Source organism: Oryctolagus cuniculus, chromosome 21 (genome assembly GCF_964237555.1).
Source record: "Oryctolagus cuniculus chromosome 21, mOryCun1.1, whole genome shotgun sequence".
NCBI classification, from domain to species: Eukaryota; Metazoa; Chordata; class Mammalia; order Lagomorpha; family Leporidae; genus Oryctolagus; species Oryctolagus cuniculus.
The window spans coordinates 27,157,272-27,179,174 of NC_091452.1; the positions used below are offsets into that span (position 1 = coordinate 27,157,272).

General features: G+C 47.3%; 1 protein-coding gene across 4 annotated transcripts in view; it reads right to left on the bottom strand.

The window, feature by feature from the left end:
* Positions 1-15,478: 15,478 nt before the first annotated feature.
* Positions 15,479-21,903, bottom strand: part of HIRA (histone cell cycle regulator) — a 100,027-nt gene continuing 93,602 nt past the window's right edge. For 3 of the 4 annotated variants that reach the window (XM_051837242.2, XM_051837243.2, XM_051837244.2), the window contains one exon: positions 15,479-16,257. In XM_051837242.2, the coding sequence (XP_051693202.1) occupies positions 16,141-16,257 (117 nt within the window). In that variant the 3' untranslated portion in view covers positions 15,479-16,140. The remainder of the gene's footprint in view (positions 16,258-21,903) is intronic. The other variant, XM_051837245.2, reaches the window with a different exon arrangement.

Genomic DNA, 21,903 nt, shown 5'->3' on the forward strand with positions numbered 1-21,903 from the left:
CTTCCCTAGGGACTGCACCCTGCGTCAAGGTGCAAACCTCGTCCACTAGGTGGCGCTGCCTGCCTCTCTCTGCCGCAAATCCGGCACAGCAGCCCCAGCTGCGAAAGCCATTGCCATCAGACCCAAGGCCTGTCTGAATTTTGCACCCGACAGGGACTTCCCAGTGAGGCTCCTGCTCCTGTCGGGGAGAAAGGGAAGGCACCGTTCACTCCGCCAAAGCGCGTTACACGCAAGCCCCCTGTCCAGGAAGGGAGCTGCTACCTCCACGTCTCCCCTGTCCTTGTGCCCTTCTGCACTCCCAGCTTGTCCACAGGTTAAGCTGCTGCTTGTTATGCCGGATGTCATTCGGGCACTGGTTCGAGTCCCGGCTGCTCCACTTCTGATCCGGCTCCCTGCTAATGCGTCTGGGAAAGCCGCAGAGGATGGCCCAGGTGCACCCACATGGGAGACCCAGAAGGAGTTCTGCACTCTGGCTTCAGCCTGGCCCAGCCCTGGCTCTTGCAGTCATTTGGGGAGTGAACCAGTAGTTGGAAGATCTCTCTCTCTCTCTCTCTCCCTCTCTATCTGTCACTCTGCCTTTCAAATAAAGAAATTAATATTTTTATAATAAATAAATGTTGTTGGATTTATTTTGTTTATCTGCCAGCCAGAGTGACAGAGAGAGAGATCTCCACATGGGTGCAAGGACCTAAGCACTTGGGCCATCTTCCACCGCCTTCCAAGGCACATTAGCAGGGAGCTGGATCAGAAGCGGAGCAGCCAGGACTCAAACCAGCACTTTCACGTGACAAGCCAGCATTGCAGGCTGTGGCTCCCCCTGCTGTGCCATGGCATAGGCCCCCGATCTCTTCTAATAAGGACACCAGACATGTTGCATTAGGGGCTGCCCTAATGGCCTCATTTTACCGTAATTACCTCTTTAGAGACCGTATCTGCAAATACGGATTCAGGCTTCAACATCTTCTCTCTGGGAGGACATAGTCCAGCTCCAGCAGCCTCCCAGGAAACAAGCAGATCTCGGAAGATTTCCTCTCCATGCTGGTGTGTGTGAAGGGTGGGGCGCGGGGACCCCAGAGAAGCCGTCAGCTCTCAGATAAACAGGAATGCAGTAATGGTCCTGCTGAAGTTAGCCAGGGCCTCACCGTGGCTGCAGGGGCCAGCTCGGTGGTGCCGGGTGCTGGGTCTTTATGTTGATCACGACTCTGGAAACACGTGGCACCCCCTCCGTTTCTGCCTGGCTGGTGCAGGCTGGCCCCGCCTGGCCGCTGCTCCCAAAACCTGAGGGTGCTGGTGCTCTCTGGGTCTCTCGCACCCTCAGCCCCTCCCCGAGAGAAGGGACATGCTGTGTGCATCTGGGAGCGCAGACACTTGCTGGTGTGTGTTCCCTGTGCGTGGTGGTGGCCTGGGAATGGGACGTGGTAGCAGGAACCAGAGCTGCTGGAAAATCAGAAAAACATGTGTTTTGATGATGTTGTAAGATCTCCAGCCTGTAAAGACGTCCAAGTGATGTCACAGGAATGCAGGCAGAGGTCCCAGGCCCTGGGCTTCCGGCTCCCACCTCTGCACCTGGGAACGATCCCGGCCGTGCCATGAGCACGGCAGAAGCTTGCCAGGCAGCGGGGTGGGCAGGGGGCTCAGACGGGCCCTCAGGACGTGGCAAATGCAGGATATCGTTTTTGTGTGTTGTAATTTTTTCAGAAATCCCATCCAAGATGACTCATGGGCGTGAGACATGGTCGACAGAGGCCTAAGGATTGGCTGCAGGGCTTTGGTTGGTCGAAGCCTATGTCCCTCATACGTGCACGCAGGTTTTCATTCACTCATTCATCCATTCATTCATTCATCTAGCTGGCATTTACTGGGTCCTTCCTTTTTGAAGATTTATATTACTTGTTTGTGAGACAGAGTTCCAGAGGGAGAAGAAGAGGTAGAGAGAGAGAGAGAGAGAGAGAGAGAGAGAGAGAGATCTTCCACCTACTGGTTCACTCCCCAATTGGCTGCAACAGCTGGGGCTGGGCCAGGCTGAAGCCAGGAGCCAGAAACTCCATCTGGGTCTCCCACACGGGTGCAGGGGCCCAAGTCCTTGGGCCATTCTCTGTTGCCTGTCAGGTGCATTCGCAGGGAGCTGGTACGGCCATTGCCTGTAGAGATAGCATCCCATGTGAGCGCCGGTTCAAGTCCCGGCTGCTCCATTTCTGATCTGGCTCCCTGCTAATGCACCTGGGAAAGCAGTGGAAGATGGCCCAAGTTCTTGGGCCCCGGCACCCACGTGGGAGAAGCTCCTGGCTCCTAGCTTTGGATTGGCACAGCTCCAGCTGTTGTGGCCATCTGGGGAGTGAACCAGTGGATGGAAGACCTCTCTCTCTCTCTCTCTCTCTCTCTCTCTGCCTCTCTGTAACTCTGCCTTTCAAATAAATAAATGCATCTTTAATACAATTTTTAAAAACTCAATACTTTTTCACAATAGATAAGAAAACACTTCTGCGGCAGTGTTGCTGTTCCATCACCAGTATTGTGTCTGCCAACATTTCCGGTGTGTACGTGAGTGTGCATGGAATGGATTTCTTTTTTTTTTTTTTTTTTTTATTTTTGGACAGGCAGAGTGGACAGTGAGAGAGAGAGAGACAGAGAGAAAGGTCTTCCTTTGCCGTTGGTTCACCCTCCAATGGCCGCCGCGGCCAGCGCGCTGCGGCCGGCGCACCGCGCTGATCCGGTGGCAGGAGCCAGGAGCCAGGTGCTTTTCCTGGTCTCCCATGGGGTGCAGGGCCCAAGCACCTGGGCCATCCTCCACTGCACTCCCTGGCCACAGCAGAGGGCTGGCCTGGAAGAGGGGCAACCGGGACAGAATCCGGTGCCCCGACCGGGACTAGAACCCGGTGTGCCGGCGCCGCTAGGCGGAGGATTAGCCTAGTGAGCCGCGGCGCCGGCCTCATGGAATGGATTTCAACACAGAAGATGAAGCGGCTGCCACTGTGGTGCCAGCATCCCATGTGGGTGCCAGTTTGAGTCCTGGCTGCTCCACTTCCCATCCAGCTCCCTGCTGTGTGCCTGGGGGGACAGAGAAGGATGACCCTGGTGCTTGGGCCCCTATACCCATGTGGGAGACCCTGAAGAAGCTCCTGGCTCCTGGCTAGGGATCAGCCCAGCTTGGGCTGCTGCGGCCATTAGGGGAGTGAACAAACGGACAGCAAACCTCTCTCTCTCTCTCTCTCCCCCTCTACCTTTCAAATCAGTGAATAAACCTAAAAAAAATACACAGGAGATGTGAAAATGTTTATGTCAGTGTGTATTGAGTAATGGAAGAATTTCAAAAAGAGCAGTGTTGCAGCAGGATAAGCTGCCTCCTGCAGCACCGGCGTCCCATATCAGTGCTGGTTTGAGTCCTGCCTGCTCCACTTCTGATCCAGCTCCCTGTAAATGCACCTGGGAAGGCAGCAGAAGATGGTCCCAGTGCTTGGGCCCCTGCAACCTTGTGGGAGACCTGGATGAAGCTCCTGGCTCCCGGCTCCTGGCTTCAGCTTGACCCAGCCATGACTGTTGTGGCTATTTGGGGAATAAATTAGCAGATCAATGGAAGATCTGTCTCTCCCTGGCTCTCTATAACTCTGCTTTTCAAATAAAATATAACAAATCTTAAAAAAAAAAAAAAAAGCAGTGTCACATAGAAAATGAATGTGAATATATCCCCCAAGGAAAGCCTAAGAGGAAAAAGAAATTATTTACTTATTTATTTATTTTTTCGATGGGCAGAGTGGACAGTGAGAGAGACAGAGAGAAAGGTCTTCCTTTTTTCCATTGGTTCACCCCCTAATGGCCGCTGTGGCTGGCGCACCGTGCTTCTCCTGGTGTCCCATGCGGGTGCAGGGCCCAAGCACTTGGGCCATCCTCCACTGCACTCCCGGGCCACAGCAGAGAGCTGGACTGGAAGAGGGGCAACCGGGACAGAATCCGGTACCCCAACTGGTACTAGAACCCGGTGTGCCGGCGCCGCAGGCGGAGGATTAACCTAGCGAGCCGCAGCGCCGGCTTAGGCAACATTTCAAAGCAGCCCTGATGCTCAGGCTTTTTATTAGTTAGGGCACCAGGAACGTAGCTTTCCTTTTTTTTTTTTTAACTTTTATTTAATGAATATAAATTTCCAACACACGGCTTATGGATTACAATGGCTTCCCCCCCATAACGTCCCTCCCACCCGCAACCCTCCCCTTTCCCACTCCCTCTCCCTTTCCATTCACATCAAGATTCATTTTCGATTCTCTTTATATACAGAAGATCAGCTTAGTATACATTAAGTAAAGATTTCAACAGTTTGCTCCAACACAGAAACATAAAGTGAAAAATAATAGATGATTTTTTAAATGATGATGAAATCAGATCAGACCTATTGTCGTGTTTAATCCCAGTGAGAGTCAAGTTGGGAATTGATAATTTCTTCTTCTTCTTTTTTTTTTTTTTTTTTTTTTACAGAAGATCAGTTTAGTATACATTAAGTAAAGATTTCAACAGTTTGCACCCCTATAGAAACACAAAGTGAAATATACTGTTTGAGTACTCGTTATAGCATTAAGTCTCAATGTACAGCACATTAAGGACAGAGATCCTACATGAGGAGTAAGTGCACAGTGACTCCTGTTGTTGACTTTACAAACTGACACTCCTGTTTATGGCATTGGTAATCTCCCTATGCTCCAGTCATGAGTTTCCAAGGCTATGGAAGCCCCTTGAGTTCTCTGACTCTTACCTTGTTTAGACAAGCTCATAGTCAAAGTGGAGGTTCTCTCCTCCCTTCAGAGAAAGGTACCTCCTTCTTTGAAGACCTGTTCTTTCCACTGGGATCTCACTCACAGAGATCTTTTTGCCAGAGTGTCTTGGCTTTCCATGCCTGAAATACTCTCATGGGCTTTTCAGTCAGATCGGAATGCCTTTAGGGCTGATTCTGAGGCCAGAGTGCTGTTTAGGACATCCGCCATTCTATGAGTCTGCTGAGTATCTCGCTTCCCATGTTGGATCACTCTCCCCTTTATTTATTCTATCGGTTAGTATTAGCAGGTACTAGACTTGTTTATGTGCTCCCTTTGACTCTTAGTCCTTTCATTATGATCAATTGTGAACTGAAATTGACCACTTGGACTAGTGAGATGGCATTGGTACATGCCACCTTGATGGGATTGAATTGGAGTCCCCTGGTATGTTTCTAACTCTACCATTTGGGGCAAGTCAGCTTGAGCATGTCCCAAATTGTACATCTCTTCCCTCTCTTATTCCCACTCTTATGATTAACAGGGGTCACATTTCAATTAAATTTCAACACTTAAGAATAACTGTGTATTAATTACAGGATTAAACCAGTCATATTAAGTAGAACAGACAAAAAAAAAACTACTAAGAGGGATAATGTATTAAGTTGTTCATTAACAGTCAGGGCTATGCTGATCAAGTCACCATTTCTCATAGTGTCCATTTCACTTCAACAGGTTTCCTTTTTGGTGTTCAGTCAGTTGTCACTGATCAGGGAGAACATATGGTATTTGTCCCTTTGGGACTGGCTTATTTCACTCAGCATGATGTGTTCCAGATTCCTCCATTTTGTTGCAAATGACTGCATTTTGTTGTTTCTTACTGCGGTATAGTATTCTAAAGAGTACATATCCCATAATTTCTTTATCCAGTCTACTGTTGATGGGCATTTAGGTTGGTTCCAGGTCTTGGCTATTGTGAATTGTGCTGCAATAAACATTAGGGTGCAGACCGCTTTTTTGTTTGCTAATTTGAATTCCTTTGGGTAAATTCCAAGGAGTGGGATGGCTGGGTCAAACGGTAGGGTTATATTCAGGTTTCTGAGGAATCTCCAGACTGACTTCCATAGTGGCTTCACCAGTTTGCATTCCCACCAACAGTGGGTTAGTGTCCCTTTTTCCCCACATCCTCGCCAGCATCTGTTGTTGGTAGATTTCTGTATGTAAGCCATTCTAACCGGGGTGAGGTGAAACCTCATTGTGGTTTTGATTTGCATTTCCCTGATTGCTAGTGACCTTGAACATTTTTTCATGTGCCTGTTGGCCATTTGGATTTCCTCTTTTGAAAAATGTCTATTGAGGTCCTTGGCCCATCTCTTAAGTGGGTTGTTTGTTTTGTTTTTGTGGAGTTTCTTGATCTCTTTGTAGATTCTGGTTATTAACCCTTTATCTGTTGCATAGTTTGCAAATATTTTTTCCCATTCTGTCGGTTGTCTCTTCACTCTCCTGACTGTTTCTTTTGCAGTACAGAAACTTCTCAATTTGATGCAATCCCAATAGTTGATTTTGGCTTTGACTGCCTGTGCCTCCCGGGTCTTTTCCAGAAATTCTTTGCCTGTGCCAATATCTTGAAGGGTTTCTCCAATGTTCTCTAGTAACTTGATGGTGTCAGGTCGTAGATTTCGGTCTTTAATCCATGTTGAGTGGATTTTTGTGTAAGGTGTAAGGTAGGGGTCTTGCTTCATGCTTCTGCATGTGGAAATCCAGTTTTCCCAGCACCATTTATTGACTAGACTGTCCTTGCTCCAGGAATTGGTTTTAGATCCTTGATCAAATATAAGTTGGCTGTAGATGTTTGGGTTGATTTCTGGTGTTTCAATTCTGTTCCATTGGTCTATCCATCTGTTTCTGTACCAGTACCATGCTGTTTTGATTACAACTGCCCTGTAGTATGTCCTGAAAACTGGTATTGTGATGCCTCCGGCTTTGTTTTTGTTGTACAAGATTGCTTTAGCTATTCGAGGTCTCCTGTTTCTCCACAAGAATTTCAGCATCATTTTTTCTAGATCTGAGAAGAATGTCTTTGGTATCTTGATTGGAATTGCATTGAATCTATAAATTGCTTTTGGGAGAATGGACATTTTGATGCTATTGATTCTTCCAATCCATGAGCATGGAAGATTTTTCCATTTTTGGTATCCTCTTCTATTTCTTTCTTTAAGATTTTGTAATTCTCATCGTAGAGATCTTTAACGTCCTTGGTTAAGTTTATTCCAAGGTATTTGATTGTTTTTGTAGCTATTGTGAATGGGATTGATCTTAGCAGTTCTTTCTCAGCCATGGCATTGCTTGTGTATACAAAGGCTGTTGATTTTTGTGCATTGATTTTATATCCTGCCACTTTGCTAAACTCCTCTACGAGTTCTAATAGTCTCTTAGTAGAGTTCTTTGGATCCCCTAAGTAAAGAATCGTATCGTCTGCAAAGAGGGGTAGTTTGACTTCTTCCTTCCCCATTCGTATCCCTTTAATTTCTTTTTCTTGCCTAATAGCTCTGGCTAAAACTTCCAGAACTATATTGAATAGCAGTGGTGAGAATGGGCATCCCTGTCTGGTACCAGATCTCAGTGGAAATGCTTCCAACTTTTCCCCATTCAATAGGATGCTGGCCGTGGGTTTTTCATAAATTGCTTTGATTATATTGAAGAATGTTCCTTCTATACCCAATTTGCTTAGAGTTTTCATCATGAAAGGGTGTTGAATTTTATCAAATGCTTTCTCTGCATCTATTGAGATAATCATATGGTTTTTCTTCTGCAGTCTGTTAATGTTGTGAATCACATTGATTGATTTGCGAATGTTGAACCATCCCTGCATACCAGGTATAAATCCCACTTGGTCTGGGTGGATGATTTTCCTGATGTGTTGTTGTATTCTATTGGCCAGAATTTTATTGAGGATTTTTGCATCTATGCTCATCAGGGATATTGGTCTATAATTTTCTTTCAGTGCTGCATCTTTCTCTGGCTTGGGGATTAAGGTGATGCTGGCTTCATAGAAAGAATTTGGGAGGATTCCATCTTTGTTGATTGTTCTGAATAGTTTGAGAAGAAATGGGATTAGTTCTTCTTTAAATGTCTGGTAGAATTCAGCAGTGAATCCATCTGGTCCTGGGCTTTTCTTTGTTGGGAGGGCCTTTATTACTGTTTCAATTTCTGTTTCAGTTATGGGTCTATTTAGGTTTTCTATGTCTTCGTGGTTCAATTTAGGTAGATTGCATATGTCCAGGAATCTATCCATTTCTGGTAGATTTTCTTGTTTGCTGGCATACACATCCTTGTAGTAATTTCTGATGATTCTTTTTATTTCTGTGGTGTCTGTTGTTACGTTTCCTTTTTCATCTCTGATTTTATTGATTTGGGTCTTTTCTCTTCTTTTTTTAGTTAGTTGGTCCAATGGGGTGTCAATTTTGTTTATTTTTTCAAAAAACCAGTTCTTTACTTGGCTGATTTTTTGTAATTTTTTTTTTTGATTCAATCCTGTTAATTTATTCTCTGATTTTAATTATTTCTCTTCTCCTACTAGATTTGGGTCTGGTTTGCTGCAGTTTTTCTAGGTCCTTGAGATGCGCTGAAAGCTCATTTATTTGGTGTCTTTCCAATTTCTTGATATAGGCCCCTATTGCTATAAACTTGCATCTCAATACTGCTTTTGCCATATCCCATAAGTTTTGATATATTGTGTTGTTATCCTCATTTACTTCCAGAAAGTTTCTGATTTCTCTTTTGATTTCTTGAATGACCCAGTGTTCATTCAGGAGCATGTTGTTCAGTCTCCATGTGTTTGCATACTTTCTGGGGTTTCCTGAGTTGCTAATTTCCAGCTTCATTCCGCTGTGATCTGAGAAGCTGCATGGTATGATTCTAATTCTTTTAAATTTGCTGAGACTTGCTTTATGACCTAGTATGTGATCAATCCTAGAGAAGGTTCCATGCACTGCTGAGAAGAATGTAAAGTCTTTAGATGTAGGATTGAAAGTTCTGTAGATATCTGTTAGAACCATTTGGGCAATAGTGTCGATTAAATCTGCTGTTTCCTTGTTGATCTTCTGTCTGGATGATCTATTTCTGAGAGTGGAGTATTGAAGTCCCCCAGTACTATTGTATTGGAATCTAAGTTCCCTTTAAGTCCCTTAACATATCTTTTAAATAGACCGGTGCCCTGTAATTAGGTGCATATACATTTATAATAGTTACATCTTCCTGTTGAATTGAACCCTTAATCATTATATAGTGTCCCTCTTTGTCTCTCTTAACAGTTTTTGTATTAAAGTTTATTTTGTCTGATATTAATATGGCCACACCTGCTTTTTTTTGGTTTCTGTTGGCATGGAATATCTTTTTCCAACCTTTCACTTTCAGTCTACTTGCATCTTTGTTAGAGAGATGTGTTTCTTGTAGGCAACAAATAGTTGGGTTTTGTTCCTTAAGCCAATCAGCCAATAGGTGTCTTTTAACTGAAGAGTTAAGTCCGTAATGTTTAATGTGGCTATAGATACATAGTGACTTTGCCCTGCCATTTTCCCAGAGATATTTTCTAGTATATGCTTTGAGCTTCCCATGCTCTTTTACTGGTAGGTGTTCTTCCTTTACCTTCTTTCATATTGATGGCCGTGTTTCTGTGTTTCTGAGTGTAGCACATCTTTAAGTATCTTTTGTAGGGCCAGACGAGTAGCCACAAAGTCTTTCAATTTCTGTTTGCTATGAAAGGTCTTTATTTCACCTTCATTCACAAATGAGAGCTTGGCAGGATATAATATTCTGGGCTGGCAATTTTTCTCTCTTAGCACCTGTGCTATGTCTCGCCATTCCCTCCTAGCCTGTAGTGTTTCTGATGAGAAGTCTGCTGTGAGTCTGATTGGAGATCCTCTGAGAGTAATCTGACGTTTCTCTCTTGCACATTTTAGGATCTTTTCTTTATGTTTCACTGTGGAGAGTTTAATTACAACGTGTCGTGGTGAGGATCTCTTTTGGTCATGTTTATTGGGGGTTCTATGAGCTTCCTGTACTAGGATGTCTCTGTCCTTCTCCAAACCTGGAAAGTTCTCTGCTAGTATCTCACTAAAAAGGCCTTCTAATCCTTTCTCTCTCTCCATGCCTTCAGGAACTCCTAGAACCCGAATGTTGTTTTTTTTTTTTTTAATAGTATCCTGTAGATTCCCAACAATCTTTTTTAGATTTCTAATTTCCTCTTCTTTTCTTTGGTTTGACTGTATCCTTTCCTGTTCTCTGTCTTCTAAGTCCGATATTCTCTCTTCTTCTTCACCCATTCTGTTTTTAAGGCTCTCTAATGTGTTTGTCATTTGATCTATTGAGCTCTTCATTTCATTTTGATTTCTCTTCACTATCACACTTTCCTGTTCTACTAGTTTCTGCGTTTCATTTTGATTCTTCCTTAAAATTTCATTTTCACGAGAGAGATTTTCAATCCTGTCCAGTAAGGATTTCTGTAGTTCAAGGATTTGCTTTTGAAAACTTCTAAATGTTCTTATCATAAATTTTTTGAAATCCGTATCTTGCATTTCTTCTATCTCATCATCTTCATAATCTTGGCTTGGGGTGTTTTGTTTATTTGGAGGCATCATACTGTCTTCGTTGATCTTGTTCCCTAGATTTCTGTGTTTATTGCTTGGCATGGTTAATTCTTTTTCCCTTACTGTGAGTTTTTTTTTTTATATACTATGTCTGTGTTAAGTGGACTGCCTGCTGTTGGAGGAGCCTTGGAGGCTTGAGATGGGTGTGGCCTGAGAGCTCTGCTTGGTTCTTCAGGGTTACAGGTGTGCAAAGGTGACACCCTCAGGTTATGCATGGTAAATCTCTCTTTATTTATTTTTTTATTCATTTATTTTATTTTTTTATTCAGGAGGTAAGTAATACTGCAAGGCTGAGCAGAATGGATGGTATTTAGCTTCTGATCTCTGGCTTCTACCCAAAGAGTCTGTGCAGGCTCGGTTTCTCCTCTGGACTCCCACTGGGTTGCCTATGCTACTGAATTGTAGCCTTAACTCTCCTCTTTTATTATGTATATCCCAGCTCTTTGTCTCTTGCTCGCCTTTGGAAGGTTGGCGGAGAGAGGAACTTGTCTGTACCAGAACACCCCCACCTTTTTTTTTTTTTCCTTCTCTCCTGTAGTCAGTCTGGTGAACTTTCCCGCTTCAAAGCCCGCTTTCCTCTAAAATTCTGTCTGCCGTTTCCCCGCCAATGTCTCCGGTTACTGAGCTCACCTCCGCTTCCAGCGCCAATGTGTGGACTCGGAGCCCTGGGCGTCCCTCCTCTCCCTGCTGGTGTCTGTGTCACATCGACTCCCCTTCCCGCACTGGCGCTCAGATTCTGCGGCTTCCACGGTTCGGCTTCTGCACGGTGGGTGACCCTGCTCTCCCAGTAGGTCCTCTGAGTCACCGCTACTAGCTCCGGAAGAGTTTCCTCTGCAATTTTTTTCCTGATCCTTTTTCTGAGGCTACCGTAACTCTGCTTTTATTAAACTAAATTTTCCCGGACTATCGGTGCACGCCCTCACTATTCCGCCATCTTGGCTCCGCCCCCGGAACGTAGCTTTCCTAAAAGCAAGCTGACTGGGGCCGGTGCTGTGGTACAGTGGGTTAAAGCCTCAGCCTACAGTGCTGGCACCTCATATGGAGTGCTCGTGTGAGTTCCAGCTGCTCCACTTCTGATCTAACTCCTTGCTAATGCGCCTGGGAAAGCAGTGGAAGAAGGCCCAAGTCCTTGGGCTCCTACACCCATGTGGGAGACCTTGAAGAGGCTCCTGGCTCCTGGCTTCAGATTGGCTCAGCTCTGGCCGTTGAGGCCATTTGGGGAATGAACCAGTGGATGGACGACCTTTCTCTCTCCCTCTCTGTAACTCTTTCTTTCAAATAAACAAAAATAAATCTTCAGAAAATTAGTTAAGGGAAAACAAAACAAAAACTGCACTTCTCAAAAAATTAGAAACCCAAGCTGAAGCACGAATACAGTTTAATGATTAAAGAAAAACCTGGAGAGAGTTATTTGCCACGTTTGAGATAACGGAACCAAGAAGGGAAAGATGACGGACTTCTCTCCCTCAGCATGCATGCCTACTGCACGGTGATTCTTCACGTGCAGTCTGGAAGCTGAGATGGGGAGCAGCCCCGGGAGATCAGGTTAGAACTCGGCGGAGACACAGGCAGGCAATTTCAGGCCAAGAAGATGCAGGCCCCTGGCGTGCTCTGTTGGGAACCAGGTCAGTAGGTAGGGGCCTGGGGGTCAGGAGGAAGTGGGGGGCATGCAGGGTAGAGGTAGGGGAGCTGCCAGGCCTGGGCATGGATGTCAGAGGTAGAGCAGGCGAAAATGGACAGTGGCACAGGACTCAGGTACAGGGGTACAAAGGAGAGAAGGAAGAGGTAGGGAAATATCTTTGTCCATTATTATTATTTACATATTTATTTGACAGACAGAGTTACAGACGGAGAGACAGAAAGGTCTTCCATCCACTGGTTCACTTCCCAAATGGCTGCAACGGCCAGAGCTGGGCCAATCCGAAGCCAGGAGCCAGGAGCTTCTTCTGCGTCTCCCACGTGAGCACAAGCACCTGGGCCATCTTCTGCTGCTCTCCCAGGTCACAAGCAGAGAGCTGGCTCAGATCAGGAGTCACAGAGCCAGCCCCTGTCCATTACTCCTTGAAACAATTTTTTCTGTCACTCCTCTCTGCCCTGTCCTTTGGCGATTTTGATTCCTCCATTATTAGACTACTTGAAGTTGTTCTGTAGTTTTATGATTTTTTTTCTTTTCCTTCTTTTGGATTTTTCTGTTTTGGAATATCTCCATTGCTGGGGTTTCAATTTCATTAATCTTTTCTCCTGTGGTGTCTAATGTGCCATTAATCCTGGCCCACATATTTAAAAAAAATTTTTTTTAGTTATTTGATAGAGTGATAGGGAGTCTTTTTTTTTTTAAAGATTTATTTTATTTATTTGAAAGTCAGTTACACAGAGGAGAGGCAGAGAGAGAAAGAGAGAGGAGGAGAGAAGGGTCTTCCACCTCCTGCTTCACCCTCTGGTGGGCCACAACAGCTGGAGATGCGCCAATCCAAAGCCAGGAGTTTCTTCCGAGTCTCCCACATGGGTGCAGGGGCCCGAGGACTTGTGCCATCTTCTACTGCTTTCCCAGGCCATAGCAGAGAGCTGGATGGGAAGTGGAGCAGCTGGGACTCAAACCAGCACCCATATGTGATGCTGGCACCGCAGGCGGCAGCTTTACCCGCTATGCCACAGTGCCGGCCCCATTCGTAGTTATCTTATAAATCTTCTTCAGTTTTGCTTTGCAATGCAGTGAAGTCACTAGGATCCTTTTGGGGCTTGCTCTTATTTTTAGATGGATCTGGAGCAAGTCCTCTCTAGCTGTTCTCCAACACAGAGGCAAGGCATCCTGAGTACTCTATTCTGAGCCCGAGTTGTTTTTTTTTCCCCCGATGCGATTGCTGGGAACAGGCACAATTCCTGGCTCCGAGTGACAGCAGGGAGGTTTTCAGTCCGTTCCTTCGCCTGGCCTCATACAGTACTTGCACAGGTCAGTCCTCCGCTCTCTGGGGGCTGTCTCTTCCCTGGTGTTCTGTCCCGTGAGTGCTAGCTGCACAGGTCTCCCTGGGCTCTCGTCTCCCTTCCCTCAGCTCATCTACTGGGCTCTGCCTGAGCTCCGCTGCCTGAGCTGTGGCCCAGAACCTATCCAAGCAAGCAGGGGGACACACTGTGGGGCTCACCCTGTTTGCTGCATCTCTCCGGGGTCACTGTGCTTTGTTTTCTGATACGGACCTGTCAACGCCATTTCTAAAGAAATTCTTTGTGAGCATCAATATTTATTTGTTTATCTGGTGGTTCACTCCCCAAAATGGTTGAAACGGCTGGAGCTGGGCCGATCTGAAAACAGGAGCCAGGAGCTTCCCCTGGGTCTCTCATGTGGGTAGCAGGGGTCCAAGCATTTGGGCCATCCCTACTGCTTTCCAGGCACATTAGTAGGGAGCTGGATTGGAAGTGGAGCAGTGACGCCACAGCACCAGCCCCAAAGCCACTGTTTCTTGTGTTTTGATTGGCTCCTTTGGTTGTCTTGGGCAGGAGGGTGGATCTGCTCCTTGTCATCCCATCTTGGCTGGAATTGGAAGTCCCTGGCCAGTTCTTGTCTCCATTTGATAGCTCAGCTGTGTGCTGCTTTGGAGCCCACACCAGACCACCTGAGCCGAGGCTGTGTGAATCCTGTGGCAGCAAAGTTCTCAACGTCTTCTTGGAGCTGCCCGATCACGCAGTGAGTCTGGCTCCTCTATCTTTTAAAGTTCCCACCTGCAGCCTGGCCTCCGATACCAGCACGCCCACACTCACTCCATGTGCAAGCTCTGCACGCGTGCCTGGGTCTCACCCAGGTAACCCGAGGTCCAAGCAAGACAGAGTTAGGACGGCACCTAGACAGGAAAGTAGCCAGCTACCCAGGCCTTCTGATTCTAGACTCGGCCGTGAGTCTGGCCGGTGGTCACGCTGAGGTCCAGGACCCAAGGAGGAGGGTGACGAGCTGCCACCCGAGCCTGAAGATTCTGTGGTTCTGTCTCCTGTCCCGTGGCTCAGCAGGCTGGCGCATTTTCCGAGGAAACTCCGGCTTTCCTGATCATTTCTTTAGCACACCGAACACTGTATCGTACTGATTTCCTTTCACAAAATCAGTCAGTCAGCCGCAGCTGTTGGTGTGCGGTGTGACTGGGACTTCGGCCATAACAAGGCGAGAACCAAGGAAGGACCACGATGCCTCCCTTGGGAGGTGACTTGTGAAAGGGAGCTGCCTGCTGGCCTCGGGTCAGCCGAGGTGCCGCACCACCAGAGAAGTGGCCCTGAGATTGTGAATTTTGCTTGGGTGTAGGGCAGGGGGGTCAGATGCCTTTAAAAAGATCCCCAGGGGCCGGCGCTAAGGCACAGTGGGTAAAGCTGCTGCTTGCAGTGCCAGCATCCCATATGGACACTGGTTTGAGTCCTGGCTGCTGCACTTCCGATCCAGCTCCCTGCTATGGCCTGGGTTAGCAGCAGAAGATGACCCACATCCTTGGGCCCCTGCACTCGCGTGGGAGACCTGGAAGAAGCTCCTGGCTCCTGGCTTTGGATCAGCCCAGCTCTGGTGGTTAAGGCCATTTGGGGAGTGAACCAGGGGATGGAAGACCTCTCTGTCTCTCTGCCTCTACCTCTCTGTAACTCTTTCAAGTAAAATAAAATAATCTTAAGAAAAAAAAAAAAAAAAAGATCCCCTCCAGCTCCAAAGCTCTGTCGCTGTCCACTCAGGAGACCCCCCAGGGTGGGAGGGAAAGTGGATGTCAGAAGGAAGAGGAGGAGCCGGCACTGCAGCTCACTTGGCTAACCCTCCGCTTGCGGCGCCGGCACCCCGGGTTCTAGTCACGGTCGGGGCGCCGGATGCTGTCTGGTTGCTCCTCTTCCAGTCCAGCTCTCTGCTGTGGCCCGGGAGTGCAGTGGAGGATGGCCCTGCACCCGCATGGGAGACCAAGAGAAGCCCCTGGCTCCTGGCTTTGGATCAGCGTGGTGTGCCAGCCGCAGCCATTGTGGGGTGAACCAATGGAAAAGGAAGACCTTTCTCTCTGTCTCTCTCTCTCACTGTACACTCTGCCTGTCAGGAAAAAAAAAAAAAAAAAAAAAGGAGGAAGAGGAGGGAGGCCAAGACAGTTTGGTATCCAATGCGTGTTCATTTATTTTACACTTACAAAAGAAATTGCCCACCCCTTTACCCCATCCCCCAAAAAACAGTCTCTTTTTACAAACATTTAAAAATTAAAACCAAATGAAGATAGACAAGTTAATTTCAGTACAATTATTTTTCAGTGTAGCTGTCATAATTAGAGTTTAAATTTCCTACAAGTGACCAATGTCCAAGTAACTTATAGGGAAATCCTGATTATTGACCAAAGGAAAATTCCGTATTACAAGTTAGCAAATTCTAGTACAAAAATAGTCCGTGTGTCGGAACAGCATTCCTTTGACCTCGGTCTCCGGTCAGTCTGCTGACTGCACAATACCTAACGACTCTGGACTCTCGCTCTCACAAATGGCTCATTTGTCATAGCTGAAGCAGCACAGCGCCCGCTGCGGCAGGGGCCGGCGTCCACCTCGGGGCCGCTAGAGACGGCAGGCCTGGGAGTGCCCCGCTGGCCCCAGTTCTGCACAGGGCTGCCTGCGGGGAGGGGCGCGCTGCCCCCCTTCCGAGGCCACATCAGGCCCAGGACACAGGGCACGTCTCCTGCCAGTGTCTCCTTGTCCCTGTGGCCCGGCCAGGCGAGAGGCGGCCCTGGGCGTCGCTGCTGGCTAGCGTGCGGCCCCGCCCTGCGCGGCTACTTGTCCCTCAGGATGTCCAGCTGCTCCTGGCACTCAGTGAAGAGGCGCTGGAAGCGGAGGTTCTGCCCGATGACCGGCAGCAGCTCCTTCAGCAGCTCCCTCTTGCGCAGGCCCTGTGGACACAGGAGTGACAGCTGAGACAGGAGCCGAGATTGCAAGGGACTCCCTGGCCTCACAGAGCACCCCCCGCCCCCCGCCCGGGTCTGCCTACTGGAGGAAACCACAGCAAGAAGAGGGCCCCCTCTGCCCGCGGGCGGTTGGTGCATGTGCGGGAGGAATGGCAGGCGGTGCAGGGATAAGGGAGGTGAGGGCTGGAGCAGTGTCTGCTCCTCTGTCCGCTGGCACAGCTCCTCCACCCCTCCACTGACTGGACAATGGCTCAGCCTCCCAGGGCAAGATGGAGGTGGAGTCTCAAGGCGGCAGTCGGGGTGAGGGGACGGCCATTTGGTGTTTGGGAGGGGCTGCTCCCTCACGTGCATGCTCTCGGAGTCTCGGTGAAACCCTGGGGGGGGGGGGGTAAGGAGGTACTTGGAGGGCAGTGAACAACTTTGGTTTTAGTGTCTGGGCTCTGGATCCTGGTGCCTTTCTAAAAATTGTTTGAGAAAGAAAAATATATAGAGAGAGTAAGCGAGCAAGCAAACACATCCATCCACTGGTTTGCTCCTCAAATGCCCACATCGGCTGGGGCTGGGCCCAGGCCAAAGTGGAGAGGCAGGAACTCAATCACTTGAGCCGTCACCAGGTGCCTCTTAGGGTCTCCATTAGCAGGAATCTGGACTTGGGAGCCAGGGCCGAGTTTCAGACTCTGACGTGGGCCATGGGCATCTTAACGGGTGCCTAGCCCACACCTTCTACACTCCTGGGCACACTGGCGGCAGGGTCTGCAGACCCCAGAGATGCACAGTTACCTCCAAGGGTGGAGCGAGGCGGGGCAGGGGAAGGAGTCAGACACCATTTACACCCGAAGAGAAGGCCTAAGGCTAAAAAAAAAAAAAAGAAAAGAAAAGGCGACAGCTGTGCTTGTTAACAGGGCAAGAAGAGAAGGAAGAAGAATGACATGAAGGTCCAGGAGTGGGCAACACGGTGGCCACAGGAGCCAGACAAGCAGGAGAAAGGGGCTGATGTATGAGCAGAGTGGAAGGGCAGCTAAGGGGGGAGATGGCCCAGGAGAGCTGCAGGCAGACAGCATGGCAGACGGGCCCACTACCACACAGCAGGCCCCGTAGGAGACAGAAAAGGAAATAAGTGAGGAAATAACGTGGTGCACTGCACACAATTAAAGACGACGTGAACCGCTTTAGATTGGAAGCTCCACAGAGTGCTGATCAAGGAGACACACAGAACTGACACATTAGAATGAAACAGAGTTCATCAAGGCTGTCGAAATATCCTGAAAATTTCTAAAGAACTAAAGTGTATCACCTACAAAGGAAGAGATGGAAAGATTCACAATAATTTAACATAATAGTGAAAAAAACCTCACAACCTAGAATGTTTCTAACCAGCCAGAGTTATTCATAGAGGACCGGACCTATGAAGAGCTGCCCTGAAGGCTTTAGAGGGAATACTCAAAGTAATGAGAGAAACCCAGATGCTAAAAGAAGTGCAGAAAGGAACGTGATCCACTTGCTACAGTTTATGTCGTCTTCAGTGCTGTGGCGTAGTAGGTTAAGTCTTTTTTTTTTTTTTTTTTTTTTGACAGGCAGAGTGGACAGAGAGAGAGAGAGAGAGAGAGAGAGAGAAAGGTCTTCCTTTTTTCATTGGTTCACCCTCCAATGGCCGCTGCGGCTGGTGCGCCGTGCTGATCCAAAGCCAGGAGCCAGGTGCTTCTCCTGGTCTCCCATGCGGGTGCAGGGCCCAAGGTCTTGGGCCATCCTCCACTGCACTCCTGGGCCACAGCAGAGAGCTGGACAGGAAGAGGAGCGACTGGGACAGAATCCGGCGTGCTGACCAGGACTAGAACCCGGTGTGCCGGTGCCGCAGGCAGAGGATTAGCCTAGTGAGCTGCGGCACCGGCCAGGTTAAGTCTTAACAATTTTTTTTTTTTTTAAGACTTTTTTATTTATTTGAAAGGCAGAATGACTGAGCAAGAGGGACAGAGAATGAGAGCAAGATCTCCCATCTGCTAGTTCACTACTAAAAAGGCCACAATGGGGACCGACATTGTGGTGTAGTGGGCTAAGCCTTCACCTGTGGTGCCAGCATCCCATATGGGCACCGGTTGGAGTCCCAGCTGCTCCTTTTCTGATCCAGCTCTCTGCTTGTGGCCTGGGAAAGCAGTAGAGGATGGCCCAAGTGCTTCAGCCCCTGCACCTGTGTGGGGACCTGGAGGAAGCTCCTGGCTCCTGGCTTTGGATCAACTCAGATCCAGCCAGTGCAGCCATTTGGGGAGTGAACCAGTGGATGGAAGACCTTTCTGTCTCTCCCTCTCAAATAATAAATAATCTTTTTTTTTTTTTTAATGGCCACAATAGCCAGAGTTGGGCCAGGACAAAGCCAGGGCCCAGGAACTCCATCAGGGTCTCCCATGTGGGTGGCAGAAACCTAAGTACTTAGGCCATCATTTCGGCTTTCGCAGAGAGTTAGAAGTATGGAGTACTCGACCCAGCACTCCAATATGGAAATGCTGACACCCTAAGAGGCGGATTAGCCCACTACCCTACAATGCACGTCTCCATTTTCCTATCTTATATAAACTCAGAGGACAAAAAGATGTAAGAATTACCCCCAATCCATTTACAAGGGAAATATAACCTTGATTCTAAAACTAGAAAGGAGAGCATGAAAACGGAAGATTTTAGGTCCATTTCGCCTACAGGTCATGTTGCCCCTTCCCCTCCTCCCCACTGCACCCCATTTCTTCCCTTTGTGCTGAGACCCTTGGTGCAGGAGCTAGGCTCAGCCTGCCCCAGACTCCTTGCAAAGTCGCTTGCGAAACAGATCCTCCCTACTTCCCGCCAGCTGCAAGTCCCCTGCCTCCCACCGGAGGCAGCAGATTCCCTCTTCAGCCAGGTAAAAGCCCAGCCCAGCGTGCAGTCTCTTTGCAGCCTGTCTCTGTGGAAGTTGGCCTCCTCCTCCTTGTTCCGTCTCTCTTCTCTAGGGGTAATGAAAAGCCAGAACCCGAGCTATTCCAAACCTAACATCACCCATGAAAGCAGCTGTACAAATCCTAAGTTATTAACAATCAGTTCTAACAGTGGCTTGAAAAGACAGTAACTATGACCAAGTTTCCCTATGAAAGCAGGACACCTTAATGTTAGAGAACTTACACACATTTTTGACAGAGTCTACTGCTACACTGGAGTGGTTAGTAAGAACAATAAGAAACAGGAAAAAAGGCATGTAACTGGAAAATAAGAAATAAAACAATTAGGCAAGCTGACTTAATTGCTTGTTTCATATAAAAACACAAAACTATTAACAAAATCAATGAAAAGAGTAGAAATGTGTAGAAATACAGGTAGTACCTAATATATGCCAATAAGCATTAACACACAGCAGCAATAATCAGAAAACAGAATGAACGGGGCAGACACTATGGTGCAGTGGGTTAAGCTGCCATCTGCAGTGCCAGCATCCTATATGGGTGCCAGTAGGTGTCCCGGCTGCTCTATTTCCCATACAGCTCCCTGCTAATGCACCTGGGAAAGCAGTGGGAGATGGCCCGAGTCCTTGGGCCCCTGCACCCATGTGGGAGACCCAGAAGCTCCTGGCTCCTGGCTTCAGCCTATTCTAGCCCCAGCCATGGCGGTCATTTGGGGAATGAAACAGTGGATGGAAGACCTCTCTCTTTTTTTCTCTCTCTGTAACTCTTGCCTTTAAAATAAAATAAAATAAAATAAAATCTTAAAAAAAAAAAAGCAGAATGAATAATAGAACATTTAGAATAGCCACAATTATAAAATAGCTAACAATAAATCCAAGAAAAGATGTGCATGGTTTCTGTGCTAAAATTACAAACTTCACTGAAAGATTTTTGAAGAAAATCTAAACAAATGGAGAGAAAATACAGGTATAGTAACAATGCCAATTCTTTTTAACTGAACCCACCAATTTCAATGTGTCTCCAGCTAAACACCTATTAGAGCTTTCTACAGAATTTGACAAGCTAACTTTAACATCTGCATGGAGGGCTGGAAAGTCAAGCTCTGTGAGTTTATGGTGCAGCGAGAGTTGAAGGTAAATTTTATTTTATTTTATTTATTTAATTTATTTATTTTTGACAGGCAGAGTGGACAGTGAGAGAGAGAAAGGTCTTCCTTTGCCGTTGGTTCACCCTCCAATGGCCGCCGCGGCCAGCGTGCTGCGGCCAGCACACCACACTGATCCGATGGCAGGAGCCAGGAGCCAGGTGCTTTTCCTGGTCTCCCATGGGGTGCAGGGCCCAAGCACTTGGGCCATCCTCCACTGCACTCCCGGGCCACAGCAGAGAGCTGGCCTGGAAGAGGGGCAACCGGGACAGAATCCGGCGCCCCGACCGGGACTAGAACCCGGTGTGCCGGCACCGCTAGGCGGAGGATTAGCCTAGTGAGCCGCGGAAGGTAAATTTTAGAAACAGACCCTTATTGTGAGAGAGGAGAGAGGATATTAACATCAAAGAGTAAAGAATACCGAAGCTGCTAAAGAATCTGAATACCAATATGCCAAAAAAATTAAGCAAAAGAAAATATAATTTCTGATGTGTAGCATGTGTAGAGACAAAGTATCAGAAAAGCCAGGAGAGAGGATACTGAAATACACCATCAGAAGGTTCTTCGCAGACAATTAAAGTGGTATCCCATCACCTGAAGGAGACTGTGGTGAATTAAAGGCATATGTTATGTACTACATGCCCTAAAACAATCACCAAAACAAAACTCACAGCGGTGCTGGCATCCCATACGGGCACTAGTTCTAGTCCCAGCTGTTTCTCTTCCAATCCAGCTCTCTGCTATGGCCTGGGAAAGCAGAAGATGGCCCGAGTCCTTGGGCCCCAGCACCCATGTGGGAGACCCAGAAGCAGCTCCTGGCTCCTGGTTTTGGAATGGCCCAGCTCTGGCTGTTGGGCCATTTGGGGAGTGACCCAGTGGATGGAAGACCTCTCTTTTTATCTCTCCCTCTCACTATCTATAACTCTACCTCTCAAATAATAAAATCTTTAAAAACAAAAAAAACAAACAAAAACACACACATACAATCCTCAAACAAACTAACAAACTAAGACTTAAGTAGATATGGAACATTCCCTAAGATAGGCCACAGGTTAGGCCTTAAGATAAGTCTTAATACATCTACAAAGTTTTATGTTGGAATGGGCCTTGTGCTGTTAGTGGTTACGTTGCTGCTTGGGAAGGCTACATGTTACACTGGAGTGACTCGGGAGAGTCTTGGCTCCTCCACTTCCGATCCAGGTTCCTGAAATGCTCACCCTGTAAGGCATCAGAGGATGACTCAAGTACTTGGGTCCCTGCCATCTATGTGAGAGATCCGGATTGAATTCTGAGCTTCCAGCTTCAGCCTGGCCCAGCCTCAAATACTGTAGGTATTTGGGCCTGAACCATGGATAGAAGATTCAAATAAATACATCAGTAAATCTTTTTTTAAAAAAGAGGAGGGGGATAACTTTATAAACAATGCCACAAAAATAAAAAGGATTCTACCTAAGGGAATACTATGAACAACCACAAGCTAATAAATTAGATGAATTACTAGAAACATATGAACTAATAGGACTAAAATATAACTAACTAAATAATTAAATACTAAATTATATAACTAAA